The sequence below is a fragment of the Rhinatrema bivittatum genome, chromosome 2 (genome assembly GCF_901001135.1).
Source record: "Rhinatrema bivittatum chromosome 2, aRhiBiv1.1, whole genome shotgun sequence".
Lineage (NCBI taxonomy): Eukaryota > Metazoa > Chordata > Amphibia > Gymnophiona > Rhinatrematidae > Rhinatrema > Rhinatrema bivittatum.
Window position 1 is genome coordinate 378065132 of NC_042616.1, and position 22124 is coordinate 378087255.

The 22124-nt window shown below is 42.1% G+C and overlaps 1 protein-coding gene across 3 annotated transcripts in view; it reads left to right on the forward strand.

The window, feature by feature from the left end:
- The window catches only part of ELP2 (elongator acetyltransferase complex subunit 2), a 751239-nt gene that overhangs the window by 289480 nt on the left and 439635 nt on the right, over window positions 1-22124 (forward strand). For all 3 annotated transcript variants that reach the window (XR_003854643.1, XR_003854644.1, XM_029589989.1), the window contains exon 10: window positions 13821-13921. Coding sequence is in view for 1 of the 3 variants with exons in the window: in XM_029589989.1 (XP_029445849.1) it covers window positions 13821-13921 (101 nt within the window). In the remaining 2 variants the exon portion in view is untranslated. The remainder of the gene's footprint in view (window positions 1-13820; window positions 13922-22124) is intronic.

The window sequence follows — 22124 nt, forward strand, 5'->3', positions numbered from 1 at the left end:
TATGCTTTGCAGGGAGCCTTACAGCCCTCATGTCACCAATAAAGCTCACAGATGCAGAGCTATTAGATCGTGCTAAAAAACTGCACGCGGAGCTAGGGTGGTCAGAACATAAAAAGGTCATGCTAGATGATGTCTCAACATTTGAACAACATTTAGGTATAAACATAAGGGCTGTGCTTTATTATACAAAAGGTTCTGGCTTTAAAAAAAGAAGTTGAGTGTTTGCTTAAAATACTGTGTGAAAAATGTGAATCGTATGTTGATAAAAAACGTAAGTGCCGGGTCAGACAGTGTAAGCTTTGTTCTGAACCCTTGATCGCTGGCGACAAGCATTTGTGTTTTATGCCCCCTATTGATCATGCACAAATATCTGAAAAATATATATTTTATGATTGTGAATGTGTGCAGGAAACAGGCTTTCATGTTCCAAATTATATATATGCAACAGATTTAAACAACACAAGAAACTGGGAGTTCAAAGGTCTTGAGAGTATTTCTGAGTTTGTTAAGATTTTTTGTGACAAAAAGTTCAAAGGATATACCTTCATAGCGCATAATTCTAAAGGCTATGGTGGTTATTTTGTAGTTAGAGAGCTGCTAAAGGAAAAGATGGATGTGTGCTTGTTAGCTCAGGGTGCTAAGCTCTTAGAAATCACGATAGAACCCCTGGGTATACGGTTTAAAGACTCATTAAATTTCCTGCCCATGAAGCTTAGCAAGCTTCCGCAAGCCCTGAGGTTTCAAGGCTGTAAGGGCTATTTCCCGCATATTTTTAACACCAGGGTTAATCAAAATTATGTGGGGCCTATGCCCAGTGTTGAGTATTATGGAGATGGGTATATGATGCCAGGAGAAAGAGAGGAATTTTTAAAATGGTACAGGGACAATCAAAATAACACCTTTGATTTACAAAAGGAGCTCACCTATTATTGCCAACAGGATGTGAACATTCTGAGACAGGCGTGTGTCTTATACAGAACAGAAATCATGGCTATGACAGAGAGAGAAGTGGTTTTAGAGCAGGATGGTGGATCTAAAACTGTGAAAAGGTGTATAGACCCCTTCCAATATATAACCCTGGCATCTGTGTGCATGGCTATGTATAGGTTTATGTTTTTAGAACCCAAGACCGTTGCACTCGTCCCTCCAGACAACTATCACAGACACGCAAAGAGACATTCAACGCCCTCTATACAGTGGCTGATGTATACAGAGGCCGCAGAGCAAATACAGATCACCCATGCTCTAAAGGGGGGTGAAAAGCAGGTGGGTCCTATTTTCTTGACGGTTATGCACTTATTGATGGGGTACCAACAGCTTTTGAATTTAATGGTTGTTTTTTCCACGGTTGTCCGAGCTGTTATAACGATAAAGACCAGAACCCCTTAACAGCTACAACCTTTGGTTTTCTCAATTACAAAACACAAATCAAAGCAGATTTCCTGAAAAGAAGAGGGTTTAAGGTCATAAGCTTGTGGAAACACGAATGGAAGAGAATGGTGAAAGAAAATATCAGGGGTTGTGCAGACTTTCTGGTTAAATCAGGCCTACCGCAGCAGCTAGTACCCAGAGATGCCCTCTTTGGTGGTAGAACCAATGCTACATGTTTCTACTATAAAGCCAGACCTGATGAAAAAATACATTACTATGATTTTACCAGCCTCTACCCCTTTGTCAATAAAACCAAGGAATACCCTGTTGGCCACCCGCAAATCATTTATGACAGCTTTGGTCCCCTCTCAGACTATTTTGGGCTTGTTAAAGCCAAAGTGTATCCACCACGAAAGATCTTTTTCCCTGTATTACTGGTCCGTGTGAGTGGTAAGCTCATGTTCCCGCTGTGTCGCACATGCGCTGACAATAGTCTGCAGGATATGTGCAACCACATGGACGAGAAAAGAGCCCTCGTAGGGACTTGGTGCACTGTGGAGATGAATGAGGCTGTTGCTGAAATGTGTGAAATATGGCACTTTGAATGTACATCTGTCAGCCTGTTTTCTGAATACATAAAAATGCATCTCCGTCAAAACCAGGAGGCCTCTGGTTACCCTCAGTGGTGTACCGATGTAGAAAAACAAAACATGTATATATCTGATTTTTACAAAAAAGAAGGTGTAGTTTTAAGGCCTGAACAGGTTAGTATAAACCCCGCAAAGCGTCAAATTGCCAAGCTTTTCTTAAACTCATTGTGGGGGAAGTTTGGTCAAAGAACAAACCTACCTGTTACAAGTATTATGAGAGATCCTGATGATCTGTATAAGTATTTGTTTTCACCCGAATATGATGTTTCATCATGTGATTTTATTGATGATGAAACAGCCTGTGTGACATGGAAGCATTCAAAAGACCGCAGCGTATTGTCAGGTAATACAAACATCTTCATTGCCTGTTTCACAACTGCTTATGCTCGTTTAGAACTGTACAACCTGCTTGACAGTTTGCAAGAACGTTGTCTGTACCACGATACAGACTCTGTGATATTTGTGAGTCGTGAGGGTGCCACGATCCCTCTTTGGGAGATTATTTAGGACAGTTGACGAGCAAGATACCCGCAGACGAGCATATCACAGAGATTGTATTGGCTGGGCCCAAAACATATGGCTACAAACTATCCAGCGGAAAGACCTGTATGAAAGTGAAGGGGTTTACGTTAACTGTAGAAAATTGTAAAAAGATCAATTTCACTAATTTGAAAGATCTCGTCTTTGACTATAAAACTGACGCTGTGGACAAGAGTCCTAAAAAGATACAGGTACAACAATCTGGGATCATTAGAAACAAAAAGACCTGATCGATAGAGACCGACCTACTTAAGAAAACACAAAGGGTCATATACGATAAAAGGGTGATAAAAGAGGGTTTTAACACGCTGCCTTATGGATACTGAATTTGTGGATGTGCGCTGGAGGCACCCCTTTTTGTGTATTTTAGCCGGACCGTCAAATAGTGGCAAAAGCTTCTATGTTAAAAACCTGCTAGATCACACTGGACGTGTGTTGACTGACATGCCTGATAATATTGTAAGGTGTTATAGTTGCTGGCAACCTTTGTATAAAGAAATGTGTAAATATCCTTGTATTACGTTTATGGATTCTTTGCCTGATACTTTTAATGATCAACTGTTTCCAACCAATAAAATAAATATGGTTATTGTAGACGATTTGATGACTTCTGCTTGTAAAAGTGATGAAATCGAGAAAGCCTTCACACAATACGTGCATCACAGAAATCTGAGTATTATATATATTGTACAAAATGTCTTCTGTCAAGGCAAAACAAGCAGAACTATAGCCTTAAATACCAAATATATGGTGCTCTTTAAGAATCCTAGAGACAAGTTGCAAATCACTATTTTAGCCAGACAGATGTACCCTGGTAAGTCATGCTTCTTTTTAGAAGCCTTTGAGGATGCCACCAGAAAGCCATATGGATATCTCATCGTGGATTTAAATGCTATGACCCCTGAGCATTACAGACTGAGGACAAACATCTTTCCACCAGAATGGACCACGGTATATTGTGAAAAAAAACAGCCCCTCCATAAAAAGAAGTGAATATATATTCTCCCCCCACATATTTGTTTTGTGTGTGTCCCAGAGATCATGTCTGCTCGCTTAAAGCGGAACCTAGCCCTTTTAAAACTTTTAGTTCAAGCCTCTCCTCAGCGGAGAAAAGCTATCCTAAAGGCCGCTTCTAATGATTTAGTGGGGGCCATAGCGGAGATCGCATTAAACACTCTGAAAGGTAATGTTCCTTTATCACAACAGCAGATAAACATCTTGAAAAGGAAACGTCAAGCCATAAGGATTCTGGGTGATAAAAGAATAACACTTAAGAAAAAAAAGAAGCTGGTGAAACAGTCGGGGGGGTTTATCGGGCCTCTGCTAGGATTTGCATTACCACTCATCACTGGCCTTTTGAGCTAAAACACTAATGCAGTACACAGAAAAAATGTATTTAGTGCCTAGTCAACAACTTGATCATTTGAGAAGCCCTTCAGTTCATGAGGAAAATATTAGAACCACAGCTGCTCAAAGACTCGATGAAGAAATGAAAGGTATACTTCAAAGTTCTGGTATGTCTGAATATGAGAAAGCCAAACGCTATTCAGAAGTGCTACAGCGCTATCTGGTGCTTAACAGACACTGAGAAATGGAAAAAGAAAGAATAAATCTGTATCTACCCCTACAGGATGATACAGCAACCTCTGCATTTCTAGAGCACAAAAGCCCCCCAGACCCTATCCTGCAGGAAGTGTTAAATAGCATCAGCATGCACCGAAGAAAAAATGCAGAAGTACTGCTCAATAAACTGTCAAAGAATAAGGACATTGCATCCTGGGAGAGTAATGGGACTTTTGTATACAAGGGAAGCCCTGTAAGTGGCTCTAACCTATTAGACCTGGTTCGTGGAGCTACACAGACCCGTGCTCTTTCACATCGGAGGATACCCAAAGGTTGGGGAGAGTTCATGCAAACCCTGGCAGAATTAAACATGTCCTCCACCGTCATGGGTAATCCAGCCAACAGGGATCTGCTGGTACAACTCAAGGAAAATCCTTCTGCGACAACTGCTGAAATGTACACAAAGACTGTAAAGTACAAAGACCCCCTTCCCCGTAAAAGACGTAAAGTACTTGACACAAACAGATGGTTGAAGGTGTAATTATATCTTTTCAAATAAAAAAAGCTTTTTTAAATATAGACTATTGACTTTTGGTTTGTTTTTCAAAAAACTCTCAAGAGAGAGATTGTTTTTATTTAGGATTAGTACAATATTCTTGGTACGGTACACACATCTGGGGGGCATGAAACAGACAGCGAAAAGATCTAGACATACAATATGTTCTCTGTTTGTTGTTTTTTACAAATTGTAAAACCATTTTGTCATTTTGCAGTGGTTCTTCGGAATACATTTTTAAAATATTTTCAAAAGACAGCCCTTTACAGCGTTGATGTTGGAAAAACACACAATGGTTACCGCAGGTTGTAGATACCGGGTGTTGCAATTGTTTGCTGCTGTATAAAACATCCTCACAATGTTTATTGAAAAAGTTCATAATACTGTTAGGGAAGAACAAGCTATCAGGCTGTTGCCCATAGGAATCAAAAACTTCTCCTGTGCCGTTTTCAGTCACATATATTGCTAACCAGTGTTCTCCAGGAAGGTCGTGGGGGTGGGTATTTACCACCAAGCTTGCAGGTTTCCTTTCTATTTGTATATCAGACAGCCAGTCACTGGGTAGGACGTCTACAAAAGATTTTGTAACATACGGATCCTTCTTTAAAATACGGTAGATCTGTACGTTGTTCATCATCATAGATAATAAAAAAGGACGTTCCTTCTGTGGTTAATTTTTATCACGTTGTCAAAGACACCATACACAATCATATTCACCGTGTGTGGCAAAACGGATTTCAGCCCGCAGATTACCGGTTTTAATCAAAGAGTAGTGGTCCGTGCACTCTTGGTCGGGTGATAGATCAAAGGCCAGTAAGGTATAACCTTGGTAAAACTCTTGACGATCAATCTAGAGAGCACTGTCTTTCAAATGTTTACCCGTCGCTTGAACCAGCTGCATGTATTCTCTGATTCAACAGCCATTATCGAAATCCGGTTGGAGAGGTTTCCCTGGGACTTGCTCACCATCCACATACAGCGCAGCAAAGTTAATATCATAATGTTTAAAATTGAAGGCGTTTTTAGAGTAATTACCGCTGAAAGCGTCATTATCCACAAAGCCCAATACGATAATTTTGGGTAATTGTCCCAAAAAGAGGTTTTCCTGGTTAGTCACATGGGCGCCAGCCGGTATGCTAAAGACTTTCAGACTTACACAGTCCACGGCTTACTTGACATTAGCTCTCAGTAGCGCTTCTGCATGCCCCAAGTGCACTCCCGGGGACACTTTCACTCTCCTTATAAAGAGGGCTGCAGATAAAATAAGGAGTTTGTACCTCTCATTGGCATCTCTGCTCATTAAGCAGAACGTATCTTTGTTCCGCGTTAGTTTAATTTTCAAATCCACGCCATTTATGAGCAGTTTTTCTTGAAAAAACAGATCGCTATGTAAATGTCCCAGAAGCTCTACTTTATGGCTAACAACTGTAAAAACAGCTCTTTCGGTAAAACCTTTATTATGGGATCCCACGTCTCTCACTTCATGGTTTCTGGCTGTGTCTTTATAAAACAGACCGCTTGTAAACTGTGTTTTGAGAGGACCCTCACCATAATTGAGAAGCAGTTCTATGAGGGCTCTGTAAGGGTAACAGTTGTTGCTCTGACTAATGAGTCTGTCTCCGAGAGTGATATCCAGCTGGCTAAAAATAGAGGCTATTGGATAGTTCATGAGAGCTACTTTGGCCCCTACATCAAGATCGGACCATCTTTGTTCACGATTTTACAGGTCAAGTACAGCAACGTGGTGTTCAAATCCAGGTAATCCTCGCCATGTCCGGCTATATAAAAATCTAAAGGGGCTGTTTCTGACAAGGCAGATAATGGCGGAATCTCCACATAAACACTTTTTTCTATGCTGGTTTATGTGGGGGCCAGTTGAAACAGATCCAGTTCTGATTTCAAGCATTCTTCAGACCCCTGATGTACAAAAGCCATAGTTTTTTTAGAATATATCTTGCTTCTTGGCGGAGAGGTTTCTCTTCTTAGCCTTGCGGTTAGTCCTTTGAGACTTGACACATTTGATCTTCTTTGTTTTAAAAGGTTCAGGAGGCCCCTGTTGATTGGTTCGCTTTCTAACAGCTCTTCTAATAACCACTAATCCTGACCCCTCCTGCTCCGTGTTATTGTTCATTTTATGCAGAACCGCCGTTGTGACACGGCCCATAACATCTTTGGCGATGTTTTTTGCTGCACTTTTCACATGAGGTTTAACAATCTCAAAACCCCTTCTCAAAAGAGGTATTGCTTTTCTAAAGAGACTACAAAAAATACCGCCTATCCCAGCCCCATACATGACCGGAGCACTGTAATACCCCGAAAGGCCTTCACCGGCCTGTGCTGCATAGTAATTTCTGTATGCGCCAGGGTCCCCATAGTCTTTAACCACAACCATTTTAAAAAACAGTTTTCCGGGGTCGCAGGTGTAGCTTAAGGAGCTCTTTCCCATAGCGAAATGAGACGTGTTGGTTCTGGTCCGTCTTTATTTCAAATGTTATGGTGTCTATGTGCTGCTTGTTCACAGGAACATAATGCGGTTTATCATAAGTGAAGGTGATAAACTCGTCCTTACCCGCTTTAGCGGGAACACAGCGAAGTAGCTGCACAAAATGGTCTCCCACCAGCTGGTGCTCTACGATATCCGTATACAGGTATAGGGTATTAAACCCTCCTGTGATATCCGTTGGAAATAGCGAGCGCTTCGTATTCGTTTTAGCTTCTAGCCCCAAAATGGTCGCTAAGTCACCCACTGCGGAAATTACGGCGTTGTCCTCTGATTTTAATTTGATTCTTCGGATATTGGGGTCATAGATGATTCATGGTGCCATGGGTTTGAGGAGATTGCTCATGTCGTGGTTCATTTGATCCGTCAGGTTTTGAACGGTTGCATAATACCCTCTTCGTACAACAAAGTGATGCTCAATGCTTCCTTCACCCGTGGTGACAACATATTTATGGTCTTCTTTAATATTATCCCATGTGTTCGGGTACTGTATTTCCACCAGACCCACTTCCCAAGGACCCTGTAGGTCCAAAGGTTTAGCTAATTGTGTGGTGAAATTAGAGCTGTTGTTTTGTGGAAATATTCTCACAGAGGCGTTACTAGGCATCGTTATGTAAAATCCCCCTTCATTCATTTTTTTCTTTTTATGATACAAGTCCTTTTCAAATCAAATGTCTTGAATCTCTGATGCTTTTATCCAGCTGTTAAATTTTTTGGGCCATCCTCGCCATTTCACAAAGCACTGCTTGTTCTTACCTCTCCCTTTTACCTTTAGAACCTTATCAACGTGGTATATTCTGTCCTGTTAAGGGCTGACTTTCTGTAATTCTTCAGGATAAAAAGAACCTTGAATGGTTTCCTCACCATAATCTTGTATCTTGTACACTGTTTTCTGCCCCCTGTTTAAGACGTCAGTTATTATAAACATCTCATCTGTCCATGTTTGTTCATAACCTTTTTCAAATTTTCCTTTAGTTTTTGACAATCTAACATGATCCCCCTTTTTTAAAAAAGGCTTAGCAGTTTCATGTTTGTTGTTATTGCCGTAGATTACTTTCCAGAACCGCAGAGAGTTTGAGGTTGTTACATCGATGGGGCGGGCCTGTATTGTTCTGTGAAAACTGTGATTGTAACTGCTCATAAAAGCCGGAAGCACATCTTCATATCGAAAAGTGTTGCGCGCTGTAAAGTATCGCCACATTTTGGATTTTAAAGTCCTGTTAAATCTCTCCACAACTGCTGCCTTAACATCATTGTTGGTCACAAAATGATGAATGCCTCTGTATTTTAACAAACTCTTCACAGAGCTATTTAAAAACTCTTTACCTTTGTCTGTTTGTATTTTGTTGGGAACACGACCACCATTAAATATATTTTCAAAGGCCTCGGCCACTTCACGACCTGTTTTTGTTTTTAGGCTCACAGCCCATGCGTATTTTGACAAAACATTTATCACCGTCAAAATGTATTTGTAGCCTCTGTTATAACCAGACAAGGCGGTCATGCGAACCAGATCTGCTTGCCATTGAGCATCCACAACAGACACTATGATTTTATTTCTTTTAAATCGTACCCTAGCAGGCTTGTGTAAAGAATAAGCATCTTGTTCTGTAAGCCAATCAATCATCTGTTTCTTGGTCACAGATGGCATACATGTTTTAGCTGCCTGCAAAAGAGGTGTTATACCGCCAAAGCTACCTATAGATCCTGGGTCATGATAAATTTTCTTTAAGATCCGCTGGTGCATTCTTGTTTTTCATATGGCTGTAAATACAGAGGTCTGTTTTTTTAAAAACAAAACTAAAGCCTTGTGTTTCACCATTGCAAACCTACACCCCCACTGCTTTCAATTATCCTCTGCTCAGGTTTAGGTCTGGGCAGGGAGGGTTGAGGCATGCGTATCTATAGAGAGGGGAGGAGGGAAGGGGTGTGGGTAAGATTCTCCCTGTCTCTGTGTACAGAATGGGTCACAGCTTCCTGCCAGATGAGTGGTAACTTTTATTGGGGCATGCCTATCTACAGCGAGGGCTTGGAGGGGAGGGGTGGACTTCTGGTGACATCACTGGGGGTTTGGCTTGGGGGTTTGAGTGGCAGCGTACCTATAGACTACTCCGGTCCCCGGTATTTGGAAAAAAAAGCCTGTCTTTGCAAAGTGTGATCGTGCCTGTGTGAAAAAATACTTTGTCTGCAGTTCATGCAGTTCACCACATGTAGCTCCAAGCAATCACTTGTTTTAAAAACCAAATCCTTGTCAACAGAATAAGCCACAGTTTTCCTGCCACCTAACAGCTTATATATATATTTTTTTAAAACAGAGGGGCTAGAAAAAAAGCATATTTCCTGCTCTGTCATCATTAAAAGACGTAAGGATGTTCTAGGGGCGCATTTTAAAAGCATACTTCCGGCTCCGACATCATTAAAAGGCATCAGGATGTTCTAGGAGCGCATATTTTGGGGCTTTTGTATTGTACTTCCGGTGAGATCATAAAAAACAGCCAGATTCCATTAATTCTGTCATCATTAAAAAAGTGACAGGACCTTTTCTGATGACGTTTTAGGGGGTGTGTTTTTGGGGCGTGGTGAGGGGTGGACGTCCGGTGATGTCATACCTGCGACGTCACAGGGGTGTGTGGCTTGGGGCTGGGGTGTGGGCGGGGCCATCCGTGACATGGGGGCGGTTTGGGGGTGTGGGAGGGACTCCCCATTCACTTCTATTGGAGGGAGGAGCATCGATGGGGTCTGGGGCGGGGCCTTGGGCAGAAGGGGTGTGGCTTGGGGGCATGGTCGAGGGCGGGACGAGGCAGGAGGGGGCTTAGCTACACCCCCATTCACTTTTATAGGGAGTGGGCGGGGCTTAGATCGGAAGTGAACACTGATTGGCTGCTGTCATCCTTATCTCATCTGTCAATCAGTTTGATTGATCGTGTACCCATTATACTACTCACTTGCCTTGATACCGTTTCTCCATTTTGACAATGTCTTGATGAAACCTTGCACCATGTTCGTCACTCACAGCACCAAGGTTGTCTGGGAAGAAGTCCAATTGGGAATGAAGAAAATGTATCTTCAATGACATGTTGCACTTCATCAATTTGTATGCCTGAAGCAGATTTTCAACCTGTTCGACATAGTCTGCTGCCTTATAGTTGCCTAGAAAGTTACAAACGACCTTTTTGAAGACTGTCCACACAACACATTCTGTACCTTGTAGAAGACCATCAAAGTGGCTGTCATCAGAGCTCAGGTTTGAGGGCCAATGAAAACACCTTCTTTTATCTTGGCGTCACTTATGTGTCATCATGGAAACAAGTTGGAATCTTGTGGCCAAGCTGGGGCTTGCCCAAGTAAGTTCTGGCATGATCAGACAGAGTTTCTTGGTGTATTGTAAAAAAAGTTAGTCTCTGTTACATGTTACGTTGCTTATGGCCGTCAAAAATACGACATGAATTTTAAAAATCATAAAAACTGTCCAGCAAGAAAATATATGTACGTGAGATTGTTTTAAAATTTCACAATTATTGTAACACAAAATTGACCATTTCTCAAAAACCTTATTTCGAAGTAATATCTGTGATCAGCATGGAAAAAATCTATTTGGAACACCAAAAAGCCTGCAGGAAACAAAAACTTTGTTTACCAGTGTAATTAAAACTACTTTTTAAACAGGCTTTCTTTTTATCAATCAGAATCTCTTATTCTGTAGTTCTTACAGGTCACTCTCCTTGTAAATGCTGTAAAGCATGGCCTTTATCACTGACAATTGCTTCTTTTGAACACCCAGTGTCTCATAAACATTGTTTTGCAATTATCTCCTAACTGCATCTTCTGCAAATTACTTCTGGTGTAGTTTGTTACTTGTCCTCGTCTTTTACTTTATGTTGGGAGGACTACACCGTTACTTAAAACATGTGTATTTTGAGTACCTTAGTTGTATTCGCCATGCCCGTACTGAAGCTTCCCTTATTGAGCACTGGATCTCGGCACAGCACTCTAACTTTTATCATAGCCACCTTTTTTGAAAATTAAATGCTATCGAGGTAGATTTCATTTTTCTGCTCCCTCCAGGTATTATTTTAAATTTGATAATGTTTTTGTTTATATTTGTTTATATATATATAAACAAGAACAGTTGGTTAAAGATAACCTGGCTTTGTTAAATAAAGTTGAAAATATGGAAAATTTACTAAAAAAATAAGAACCTTCGAATAATTAATTTTCCTAAAGTTCCTCACATAATTCCAAGAGAGATGTTTGGTAAATATATATAGGAAATCTTAAAAATACCTCCAGATCAAATTCCACCACTCACTCAAGTATTTTATGTACCAGTGAGAGATGATTTAAAAAAGGCTTCTGGAGGGATATCTGGTCTTCTGAAAGAATCTTCTAAGGAAAAAAATGGAATTGCAGGATTGAATTTTACGGACTTCTTGGAGTCATCAGATCAAGCCCAACCTGAATCAGCTACTTTGATAGTTAAATTTGCTCTTGAGATGGATAAGGAATGGATTTTGAAATTATATTTTAAACATCGCCTTGAGAAATTTATGGGGATTCAAGTGAGAATGTTCCCAGATGTGTCTAAAGCCACGCAGAAAAGGAGGAAGCAATTCTTGATATTAAGGCCCCAGGTCTTACAGATGGGGGCATCTTTCACACTGAGATTTCCTTGTCGTTGTTTAAGTTTAGAGATAAATCTTTTCTCTTTTTCTTACCATCCCAATTAACACAATTTCTGTGTGAAAATTCTGTAACATAGCGAGCTTGAGCAGCCATTACTTAGCTCCAATACCTTGAAAAGTCTGTTTGCCCCACCTCATATAATACAGATAGCTCCTGCCAGTGCTAAGTTTAATTTAAATATGATTTAAGATTACTAGACCACTTGGATCTTGTATTGTGGACTTGGAATGTATACATGTTTTTTTTATTTTTTTCTATGAGAATTATGAATGTATGCATTGATTTATTGTCAAGAGAATTATCTTGATATGAATGTTTAAAATTTAATAAAGATTAAATAAAAAAAATTTGATAATGTTTTGATCACTGTTGCCAAGTGGCTTCAACACTGTTACTAAATCCTGTGTTCTACTAAAGACTAGGTCTAAAATAGTTTCCCCTCTTGTTGGTTTTTGTACCAGCTGCTTCATGAAGCAGTTATTTATTTACACTCCATCCCTAAAAATATTTTGTGCTTGTATATTCATTTTGGGTAACATGACAGTGTAACCCTTGGATGTATAATCATTAGACATCCACTCATGTGGTCGCTGTCACATTTTTTCAGCTTGTTGCTTACGTTCACATATCTGATATGTAGTATTCTACACTATGATTGCACTACTCAGTTTATGCCCACTTACTTTAGTTCTTCCATTTTGGTAACATCTTTTCAACTATTTGGATTATTTTGTACATTATACATTCTCTTTGTATTTTTTTTTTTCGTTTTATGGGGTTGCTACATGATTTTCATGTCCTCGTCTTGAGCTCCTTTTAGTACTGTTTTAAATATGTGTATTCTTGGCCCACTGAGTCATGTGGATAAGAGCCCTTTCGCGCTGCTTTATAGTGGGTTGAAATTTTTTCAAGTTTGTGCTTTTTATTGCTTTTTAATAGTCTCTTTTTTTTGTGCTTCACTATGCTATGTCAGTACTTTTGGCCTCCCATATGTAAGCTGGAATTCTCTTCTGATTTTTCTTTAGTCATGATACATGCCTGCTTTGCCCTGTTGCTTGACTCTCTTCAGGTGACTATTTAAATGTTTTTATTAGATTATTTCCATCAATGTTGCTAGTCTGATATGATGGCTTGAACCTTGTTTGTTTTTTACATAACTTTGGAAGATTATTGTTTGCTTAATCTCCTTTAATGAAGATGTTTGTTTATTAATTACCCTTTGTACATCTTTATGGTTTTTACTGTTTCATAATTTTGGTAAGAACTATTTTTTTGCCTTATCCTGTCTGATACTGCTGTTGTCTTTTATTTGTTGTCCTTTCTGCGTAATTGATTTTCGCTACGCTTGCTTCTAGACTATGTTCCCTCGCGATGCAGCTATTGTGAAACATGGCCTGTGGCGGGGGACTGACTCTTTTTCTAAAGTTTGGAATTAACCACTTCTCTCAATAAATTTCCACTTGTTTTAGAAAAAAACTTTCATATTTTTGTGCCACACTTCTTGTCTTTTCATACTATTTTGGTTGGTGTCTGTATTTACCACTCATGTGCTTGTGCCTGTATTTAATTTTATACCATGTAGAGGTTGTCAGCTTGTGTTCACTTGGATGTTCATTGAAACATTCAATTTGACTAGGGCTGCCTATGTTTTTGCACACAACTGTATTTACAGTACTGCTTTCATTGTATGCAGGGATATACCATTTAGATTCATTGTGTAATCCCGGAAATATGACTTGCTGTATCTGAGGACAGGTTTGGGAATTACTTGTCTGGTTTGACCCTCTGAGATCATAAATAGTCATTAAAATTGTCTAGTGGCATTGTGCTTCTGTTTGTTCTATAAAGTTGTTTTTCAGACCTAATGTTGAATAAATTTTGTAGGCACTGAACATGTATTAGGAAAATTGTATGCAGTGTACTCTCATAGAAATAAATGCTGTGTTTTGTCCTTTAGATGGCAGAATACAACAGCCAATGAGTTTGCTATCTGCATCCATGGACAAAACTATGATCCTCTGGGCTCCAGATGAAGAGTCTGGTGTTTGGCTGGAACAGGTATGTTCTAGTTCTTAATTACTTATATAGGATGAAGATATATTAACTAAGATATATTAACTATTTATTGTTTATAGTAATTTATCTTTCGTTCTCCCCTTCTTTTTTTTCCTTCTCCCAGTTAAGGCAACCTTGTTATAATGTAACTTTTATGCTCCCTCAAAATGTTCACTTATTGAAATGTTGGTTATAATTCTGCTTAGTTCGATGTAAACCGAGTTGATTTGATCTGTATCAAGAAAGTCGGTATATAAAAGCCTTAAATAAAATAAATAAATAAAGATACTTATGTTCTGTTTTCTAACTGCTTAGTGCTTTTAGTTAATATATAGTGGCTAAGTTGAGGCAGAAAATGCTAAAGTTGTCCTTAGCTCACTTTTTAGAGCATCAAAACCTTTTCTTTCAAATGGAGGTATTTTGTGTTCTGGCATAGAACAAATGTTTACATGTTAAGGAGTCTGTATTCTTCTGTATGCAGTTCTTGACACTGGAGGAAATGAGCAGGGATCCCAGACCTGGGGCTCAGCAAAGGTCATCAAAATGATGATCTGAATTTTCATAGAGGGAGTGACGTGCTCTTCTGCTACTCAGTCAAGCATTCGTGCCAATATTACAACAAGCTGTAGAGGTTTTCCAGTTCAGTTGAAAACAAAATGTTATCCCAGCAAATACAGAGTAGGTGATTAGAAGGTGTAATTAAGAATAGGAAACGTGAGTAAAAGATTTAAAAATATACTTTACAGGATTTGTTTCTGGCTCTATAGAAACTCTGCCTCTGAAATTCTCATAAGCTGGTGAAGGAAAGTCCACAAGGAATATTTTTCCAAAGGGACTTCCGGCGATGACGTAAGGGAGACGGAAGCACCGGGACAGAGCTCTGCGGTCCCGCTCCCAAAAATCGAGTAAAAACATTTTTCGCCGACTGAATCCATGCCCTGTACTCAACTACGGCTCTCTGCCCTGCTACTGTCCAGTGTCGCGGCTGCAAAATTGTGCAGGAGAGGAGCGATCTACGCGCTTCCCGCGATACTGTCTGCTGCGTCTGCCGCCGAGGTGCAGTTAAAATGGTGGGAGCACAACGATCCTAACGCGGCCAAAGTAGTCATTTTGCCGGCCAGATTAGGGGCGTTTGCTGGCTGTTTGATTTTCCTCTCGCTGTGTCACGAGGCTGGGAGAGAGGGGCATGCGAAATTGCAGCTCACGCTGCACCCCAGACCGAAGTGCCCAACGACCGCGTGTGCCCAAAATGGCAGAGGCCCCTGCAGGGGAAAAGGTACTGACCTCTTTTACAGAGGATACGCTGCAACAACTATCCCACGGGTTACTGAAGCACTTGATGGCCGACTTATAAAATTTCAGACCGCTATGGAAGATGTCAAGTCAGCTATGGAAGGTTACTCCAAGCGGCTGGACACGGCGGAAGCCAATCTCTCGGACCTTAGAGACTGGCTGGCTGAGTCGGAGTGTCATGTGGCTGATCTGAGCAGCCAGCAGCGAGAGCGTCTGACAAAACTTGAACAAGAGAACTGGGTCTGGCGAAATAATTTAAAAATCATCGGCTTGCCCGAAACGGTGAAAGAGGGAGAGTTCATGAACTTTGTGGAAAAATGGCTCCCAGGCCATGTGGGCCTGGAATTGGGTGCCGAGCGATTATAATGTGAATGGGTGCATCGAGTGGGCCCCACGCGGGAGGGCAGAGGTCGGCTGCGGCCTGTTTTGGCACGTATCTTGAATTGGGAGCATAAAACCTAACTGCTGAGGGCCTACCGCCAAAAATCCGAAGTGGAGTACCGCAGCTGCAAAATCTTTCTGTTCAACGATTTCTCGGCAAGTACTGCGGCTTAGAGAGAGGTTCTCGCGCCAGCTTGTACGGAGCTCCACAAACGAGGCATCCAATTTGTCCTGCTCTACCCCGCCAAATTGCGTATCCATCATGACAACCGGGTTCTATTCTTAACCTCCAAGGAAGAAGCTGACACGGCGCAGAGTGAGATCGAGAGGTCTGGCCCTAAGGTTCCTGGTGCAATGAGCTTGTTCTGGCCTAGTTTGAAGGGCCACAGTTGTCTCTATTTCGGCGGCTTGTTGTTCAATGAGCTATATTTTGGCGGATCCACTGGGGCCCTTCTTGTCCATTCTTGTGAAGTTGAGCGTCTAATCTGGGGCTGGTGTCCGGCAGGGGCGCCTTATTGCCTCATGATACCTGTAGTGTGGTTGGAGCTTGGAGCACACTACTACCTGGAGTTAATTTTTGATTATTGTCGCCACTTTTGTTCCATGGGGCTTTTATTGACTGTAATGAGATTGGCTCTTCTTGGGACGAGCTGAAGGTTTTCTATTGATCTTTTACTCTGGGGCTTGGATACTTATTACTTGTATCTACAATGTTTGATGGGTCCATGAAGGAAGGGAGCGGGGTTGGAGGGGGGCGTCCTCAAACCCTGATGATAATAGGTGGCCTGGGGTGGGCCCTAATCCTCTGGGAGTGGTGGTACGTAGTAATGATAGGGGTGGGGGGGGGGGGGGTGGATGTTTGGAATGTGTGATGGTATGTCTGGTATGTGTGATCATGGGTTGGGGGGGAAGAATGTGTGTGGATCCTCTATGGATCTAGGCTGGGCATATCTGCTTGGATGTATTGGCAGTTTGAGCCAACTTTCTCCACAGCCCATGGTGCCTCCAGGGCTACATATATCCATGTTTTCTCTGAATTGTTTCATCTGATAAACGTATGTTGTGGCTCAGGTTAAAATTGTCTCCCTAAACGTGGATGGCCTACATTCCCCCATTAAGCGGAAGAAGATATTTTCCTTGTTTAACCATATGCACACCCATGTAGCGTTTCTGCAAGAAACTCATTTGGGAGATAAAGAACATGCTAAATTACAGCGAGAATGGGTGGGCCAATGTTTCTATTTATTTATTTATTTAAAAGTGTTTATATACCGCTTTATAAAAAATAAATTTTTGTCAAAACGGTTTACATTAATTAAAATAAAATTTTAAAAAAGAACAATCAAGTTAAATTAAATTAAAATATACATAAAATTAATTAATAGCTAGAAAAAGTTCTGGCTTGAAAATAAATCAAATTAATTACTCAAAATAAATAAAGGATTTGTTGCCATGGGACTTACTATTGCAGGGAAATGGGAGGAAGGGGAGAGAGGGGCATGAGTAGAAAATTGATGACGTAACTAATCGAAAAGGAATAAAAAAGTGGTGGAGGGAATGGAGGGGGAGAGAGTGGAATGAGTAAGGTGAATGAGGCGATAGAATGAGATGAGTATTATGTTTGATCTTGAGTAAGTGTTTGAAATGCGAGTTGGAACAAATGGGTTTTGAGTGATTTTTTGAAATGAGAAGGATTTGATATTGACCGGAGAGGGTTTGGAAGTGAATTCCATAGGATAGGACCGGCTACCGAGAAAGCTCTCTTTCTGGTAACATCTAGTCTGGCTTGTTTGGGTGAGGGAATATCTAGGCTTTTAGTCAAGGAGTTTCACACACACTTACAGGGGTGCTGGAAAGAATACGTTGAGTGTGGAGAGATCACGTGACGCTGTGAAGGGGAGCAGATGTAGCTTGCCCTCACTGGCTCTCGGCCTGCCCATCTAACCCCATTTGCTATCCAAATTTGGAGGAGCAAATTTTGGTGGAAATGTCGACGTGGGTGGCCAGAAAGGAGAAAGATATGCTTAAGGACCTACCAAGGCCTACAGATGTCGGAAAGGAGGACGCCATCGGGACAGTAGAGACGCAAGTGCCGACGAATTGGGCGGAAGTTCGGGCGGCGGTAGTGAAGGCTTTATTTATTTATTTTATTTAACACTTTTTTATACCGACCTTCATAGTAATAACCATATCAGATCGGTTTACATAGAACAATAGAGGTGAATAAGGCAAAGTTACATTTAACAAGGAGTAAAAAACTTGGAAGCTTAAATAGCTGGAAGAAGGTAAAGGCAAGAAGTAATTGTAACATAATACAATAAAGAATATGGGTTAAAGCTTAAGGTGCTTTAACTTGGAAGTGCCTTTACAGCCTGAATTTCAAAAACTATCTACCCAACTTGCCGATCTTACCACCTTGGTAGCAGGTTATGACACGAGGCTCTCAGAGCTGAAACAGCGGGTCTCAGACGCTGAAGATGGCCGCCATACCACGCGGTCCACTATGGAGGCGCTTCAGGCTACAGTCGCATTGCATACCGAACGCCTGGAGGATCTTGAAAATCAATCCAGGCATTCAAATTTGCGTTTTATTGGCCTGCCGGAGTCCCTGGAGGAGCGAGATCTGCCAAAGGTATTGGAGCGCTGGCTCACTAAGGAACTGTCCTTCTCTACCAACCGCGGCCCGTTACGCATCGAACGTGCTCACCGCCTCGGGCAAAAGCGAATGCAACCAGAAAAACCGCTGGTTTTTCTGGTTGCATCATTGCAAAAATCATTGCAAAAATCGTTGCATCATTGCAAAAATCTTGAATTTTGGCCACAAAGAGGAAATACTACAAGCTGTGCGTCGTGGGCTAGCCCTCAAGTTTGAGGGTCAGAGAATTCTAATTTTTCAAGATTTCTCCACTGCGTTGTCAGCGTGCCGCCGTTTACTTTCCCCGCTCTGTGCTCAACTGCATAATTTGGGTCAATGTGCTGTTATCATTTACCCAGCGAAAGTCATGAGTTTTGGCGCCTGGCGGTCCTCGCTGGTTTACTGATGCGGGGGCCCTCCATGAGTATATCACCACGCTGACCAAGGCGCACCGGAGAGCCCGTGGGAAGGCCCCTGAGCGGGAGGTGTCGGTTGGCGCCACTAGTATTTTCATCACAAAGCAGTGAGATGTTCTGGACTTTCTGCTGCCAGATGACTTGGAATCTTGCTGTTCTGGTGGCGGGTTCGATTGCTCCACTTGGACTTTTGTGGACTTTTTCAGGATACATCCATAGCAATCGCCTGGCTTGCCTCTTGGCGGGTCTGGGTGTCAAGTGTTACTTTCACTGTTCAAGTTTTAGCTAAATTGAGTTTACGGAGGGGCAATGTCTTTGTTCCAGTTTTGTCTGTGTACTGTAATATGAGGGGGATGGTTTTATTCCTCTGATTACTCAGCCCTTATTATTTTCCTTGGTCAGGGTCTGAGATCGCCTTCATGTTAGATTCCCCAAGGGGGGGCAGGGGGGGGAACCATGAGCGTCTTATGGGTCTCCGAGAAGGGGTTCAGTGTGATTGGATGTGGAGGGTTGGGAATAGGGGGAGGTTGGGTAGAGGATTGGGGGGAAGGGGGGGAGGGAAGGGGTTGGGGAGGGAGGGTTGGGAAGGGGTGCGGTTCTGGTCCATTCATATCAGGGTTGGTCATATATCTGTGAATGCTGTCAGAGTCATGAGCTGCCGGGGAAGGGGGGGGGGGGCACTGCTGGGATGGCTGTCCCCCTACACGAGTTGGGTTGGCGACATCGCTACACTTATTCTGTTCAACATGGATGGCTAATCGGGGTACGAGACTGGTGTCCTGGAATGTTTGCGGTATAAATTCCCCGATTAAATGGGCCAAGATACTTCAGGCTTTAAAATGGGCCAAGATACTTCAGGCTTTAAAAAGGAAAGGGGCAAGAAACCCATCTGACTGATCCTGAACACAGGAAGCTGTGTCAGAATTGGGTGGGGGCGGTCCATTTTGCATCTGCTAGTACCCATTCCACAAGAGTGGCGATATTAATTCGCAAGAATTTCCCGATGCAGATCCACAAGGAAATTAAAGATTGCTGGGACGCTACATAATTTTAGTGGCTGAGTTTAATTCTGTTCCCTTGGTACTATGTAATATCTATGCTCCCAATTCCTCTCCGAATTCTTTTTTCCGGACCATACATAAAATATTATTGCCATATATTATCACATGGTGGTAGTGGGGGGAGACTTTAACCAACTACGGAATCCAGAGTGGGATAGGTCCTCATCTGCTCACAGAACTGGGGTATTAGGTAAAGGAATTAGCTGATTGGAAGGGGCGCTACACCTTACAGACTCATGGCGTACGTTACATCCTTTTGACAGAGCCTTTACTCATCTCTCTAGAGCGCATGCGACCCATTCCCGGATTGATAATTTTTTGGTAAGCACGCAATTTTTTTCTAAGGTCTCTGATGCAGGAATAGGGGATCTTGTTCTCTCCAATCATGCGCCCATATGGCTAGATTTGGCATTACTCCCCACAGCGCCCTCAGGTTTTCATTGGCGCTATCCCTATTACTTGGCGGAGGATCCCTCTCTTCAAGAGTTGTCGCAGACCCGCTGGAAAGATTTTGCAACCCTCAATGCACAACGTTGGGAGGACCCTGTTTTATTTTGGAATACTGGCAAGGCGGTATTGAGGGGGGACATTATTTCATATTTGGCACATAGGAGGAAAATGTTGGATAGTAGGTTGCTGAGATTAACCCAGCAGTTACAGCCGGCTAAAACAGCTTTACTGAGTTCCCACTCCAGGGTTAATAGGGAGTCCTATCTAGCATTGCAAACGGCAATTAATTCCCTTTTACATCAAAGGGCTAAGAAGAGCTTGCTGTATTTTCAACACAAGTTATACAGATATAGTAACAAGTCAGGGAAATTGTTAGCGAATTTGATCAAGTCCACCAGGGGATCTCACCATATTTCATCTCTTAAAACATCCAGTGGGTGGATTGTTAAGGACACCTCTACCATCTTGGAAGTGTTTCTCTCTTATTTTTCCACTCTGTATCAATCCGAAGGCTGGAGTCCCGATAAATGGGAGGCGTTTTGAGAACGTGCACATATTTCCTCCATTACCCTCGGTCAAAGTAGGTCCTTAAATGAGCCTATTTCTGAGGAGCTGGTGCGATTGGCTATTCAAAACATCCCCAAATTGAAAGCTCCGGGCCCTGATGGCTACAGTTCTGAGTTTTATAAATGTCTCATAGATCCCTTGACTAAACTTCTCCCATTGGTATTTAACATTATGGTGTCTCAAGGGGCCTTCCCATTGCATGGGAATGTAGCCCATGTGACTCTCATCCCTAAACCAGGGAGAGATCCCAAGTTGGCAGCATCTTATCGACCCATTTCTTTATTGAATGTCGACCAGAAATTATTGGCCAAGATATTAGCTGATCGGCTGAGTGGGATTTTGCCTCAATTGATAAAACCTGGGCAGGTAGGGTTTGTTAAAAAGCGCTATGCCTTAACAAATATTCAGAGACTCACAGTGGCCATGGAGTTATGTACTCGAGTCAAGATACCCTTTCTCATTGCTAGTTTGGACGCCGAAAAGGCGTTTGATAGAGTAGAGTGGAACTTTATATTCCAACTTCTGAGTCTAATGGGATTTGGGGGCTTCTTCTATCAGGCCATACAATTATTATATAGTAACCCGATGGCAGCTATTGTGGTTAATGGACAATGTTCCACTCCTTTCCTAGTCCTGCGGGGCATACGTCAGGTTGCCCTTTGTCGCCATTATTATTTTTACTGACATTGGAACCTATGTTATTGGCTGTTCAGGACGCTCCAGCCATTCGGGGTATACAATTCCATTATCGAGATCAGAGGGAGGTATTTAAGTATGCTGCCTTTGCGGATGATATCATGGTATTTCTGACAAATCCGGGTCGCTCCTTGACAGTCCTCTTGGACCATATTCGTGATTATGGTATTTGCTCCGGCTTGCGGATTAATTAGGACAAGTCAGAGGCCTTGGCTTTTCCAGCGGCCGTACAGGAGCAATGGGATGGGCTGTTTCCATTGAAGTGGGCTGGGACTTCCATCAAATATTTGGGGATCCATATATCTGTGGACCCAGCAGCAATCTACAGTCTCAACATTCCCAGATTGCTCAAAATTACACAGGACAAAATGCGTTTTTGGCAGGGTTTGCCTCTTTCCATTGGGGGTCACATTAATCTATTTAAGATGGCTCTTTTGCCCAAGTGGCTATATGTATTGCAAAAGTTTCCCATCTCGCTTAAGCGTCATGATCTTGCCAAGTTAGATCACATGATGCGTGTCTTTATAAGGCAGGGGAAACGGGCCCGCATCCCACTCTCTTGGTTAAAATTGAAGTGGGGGGAAGGAGGGATGGGGGTTTCAGATTTACTTCGCTATGAGGTGGCAGCCAATTTGAGAGTAGCACGTGAATGGCTTTTGGGGAAATCCTTTTATGTGCATATCATGGCGGAGCAGACTCTGGCGGCC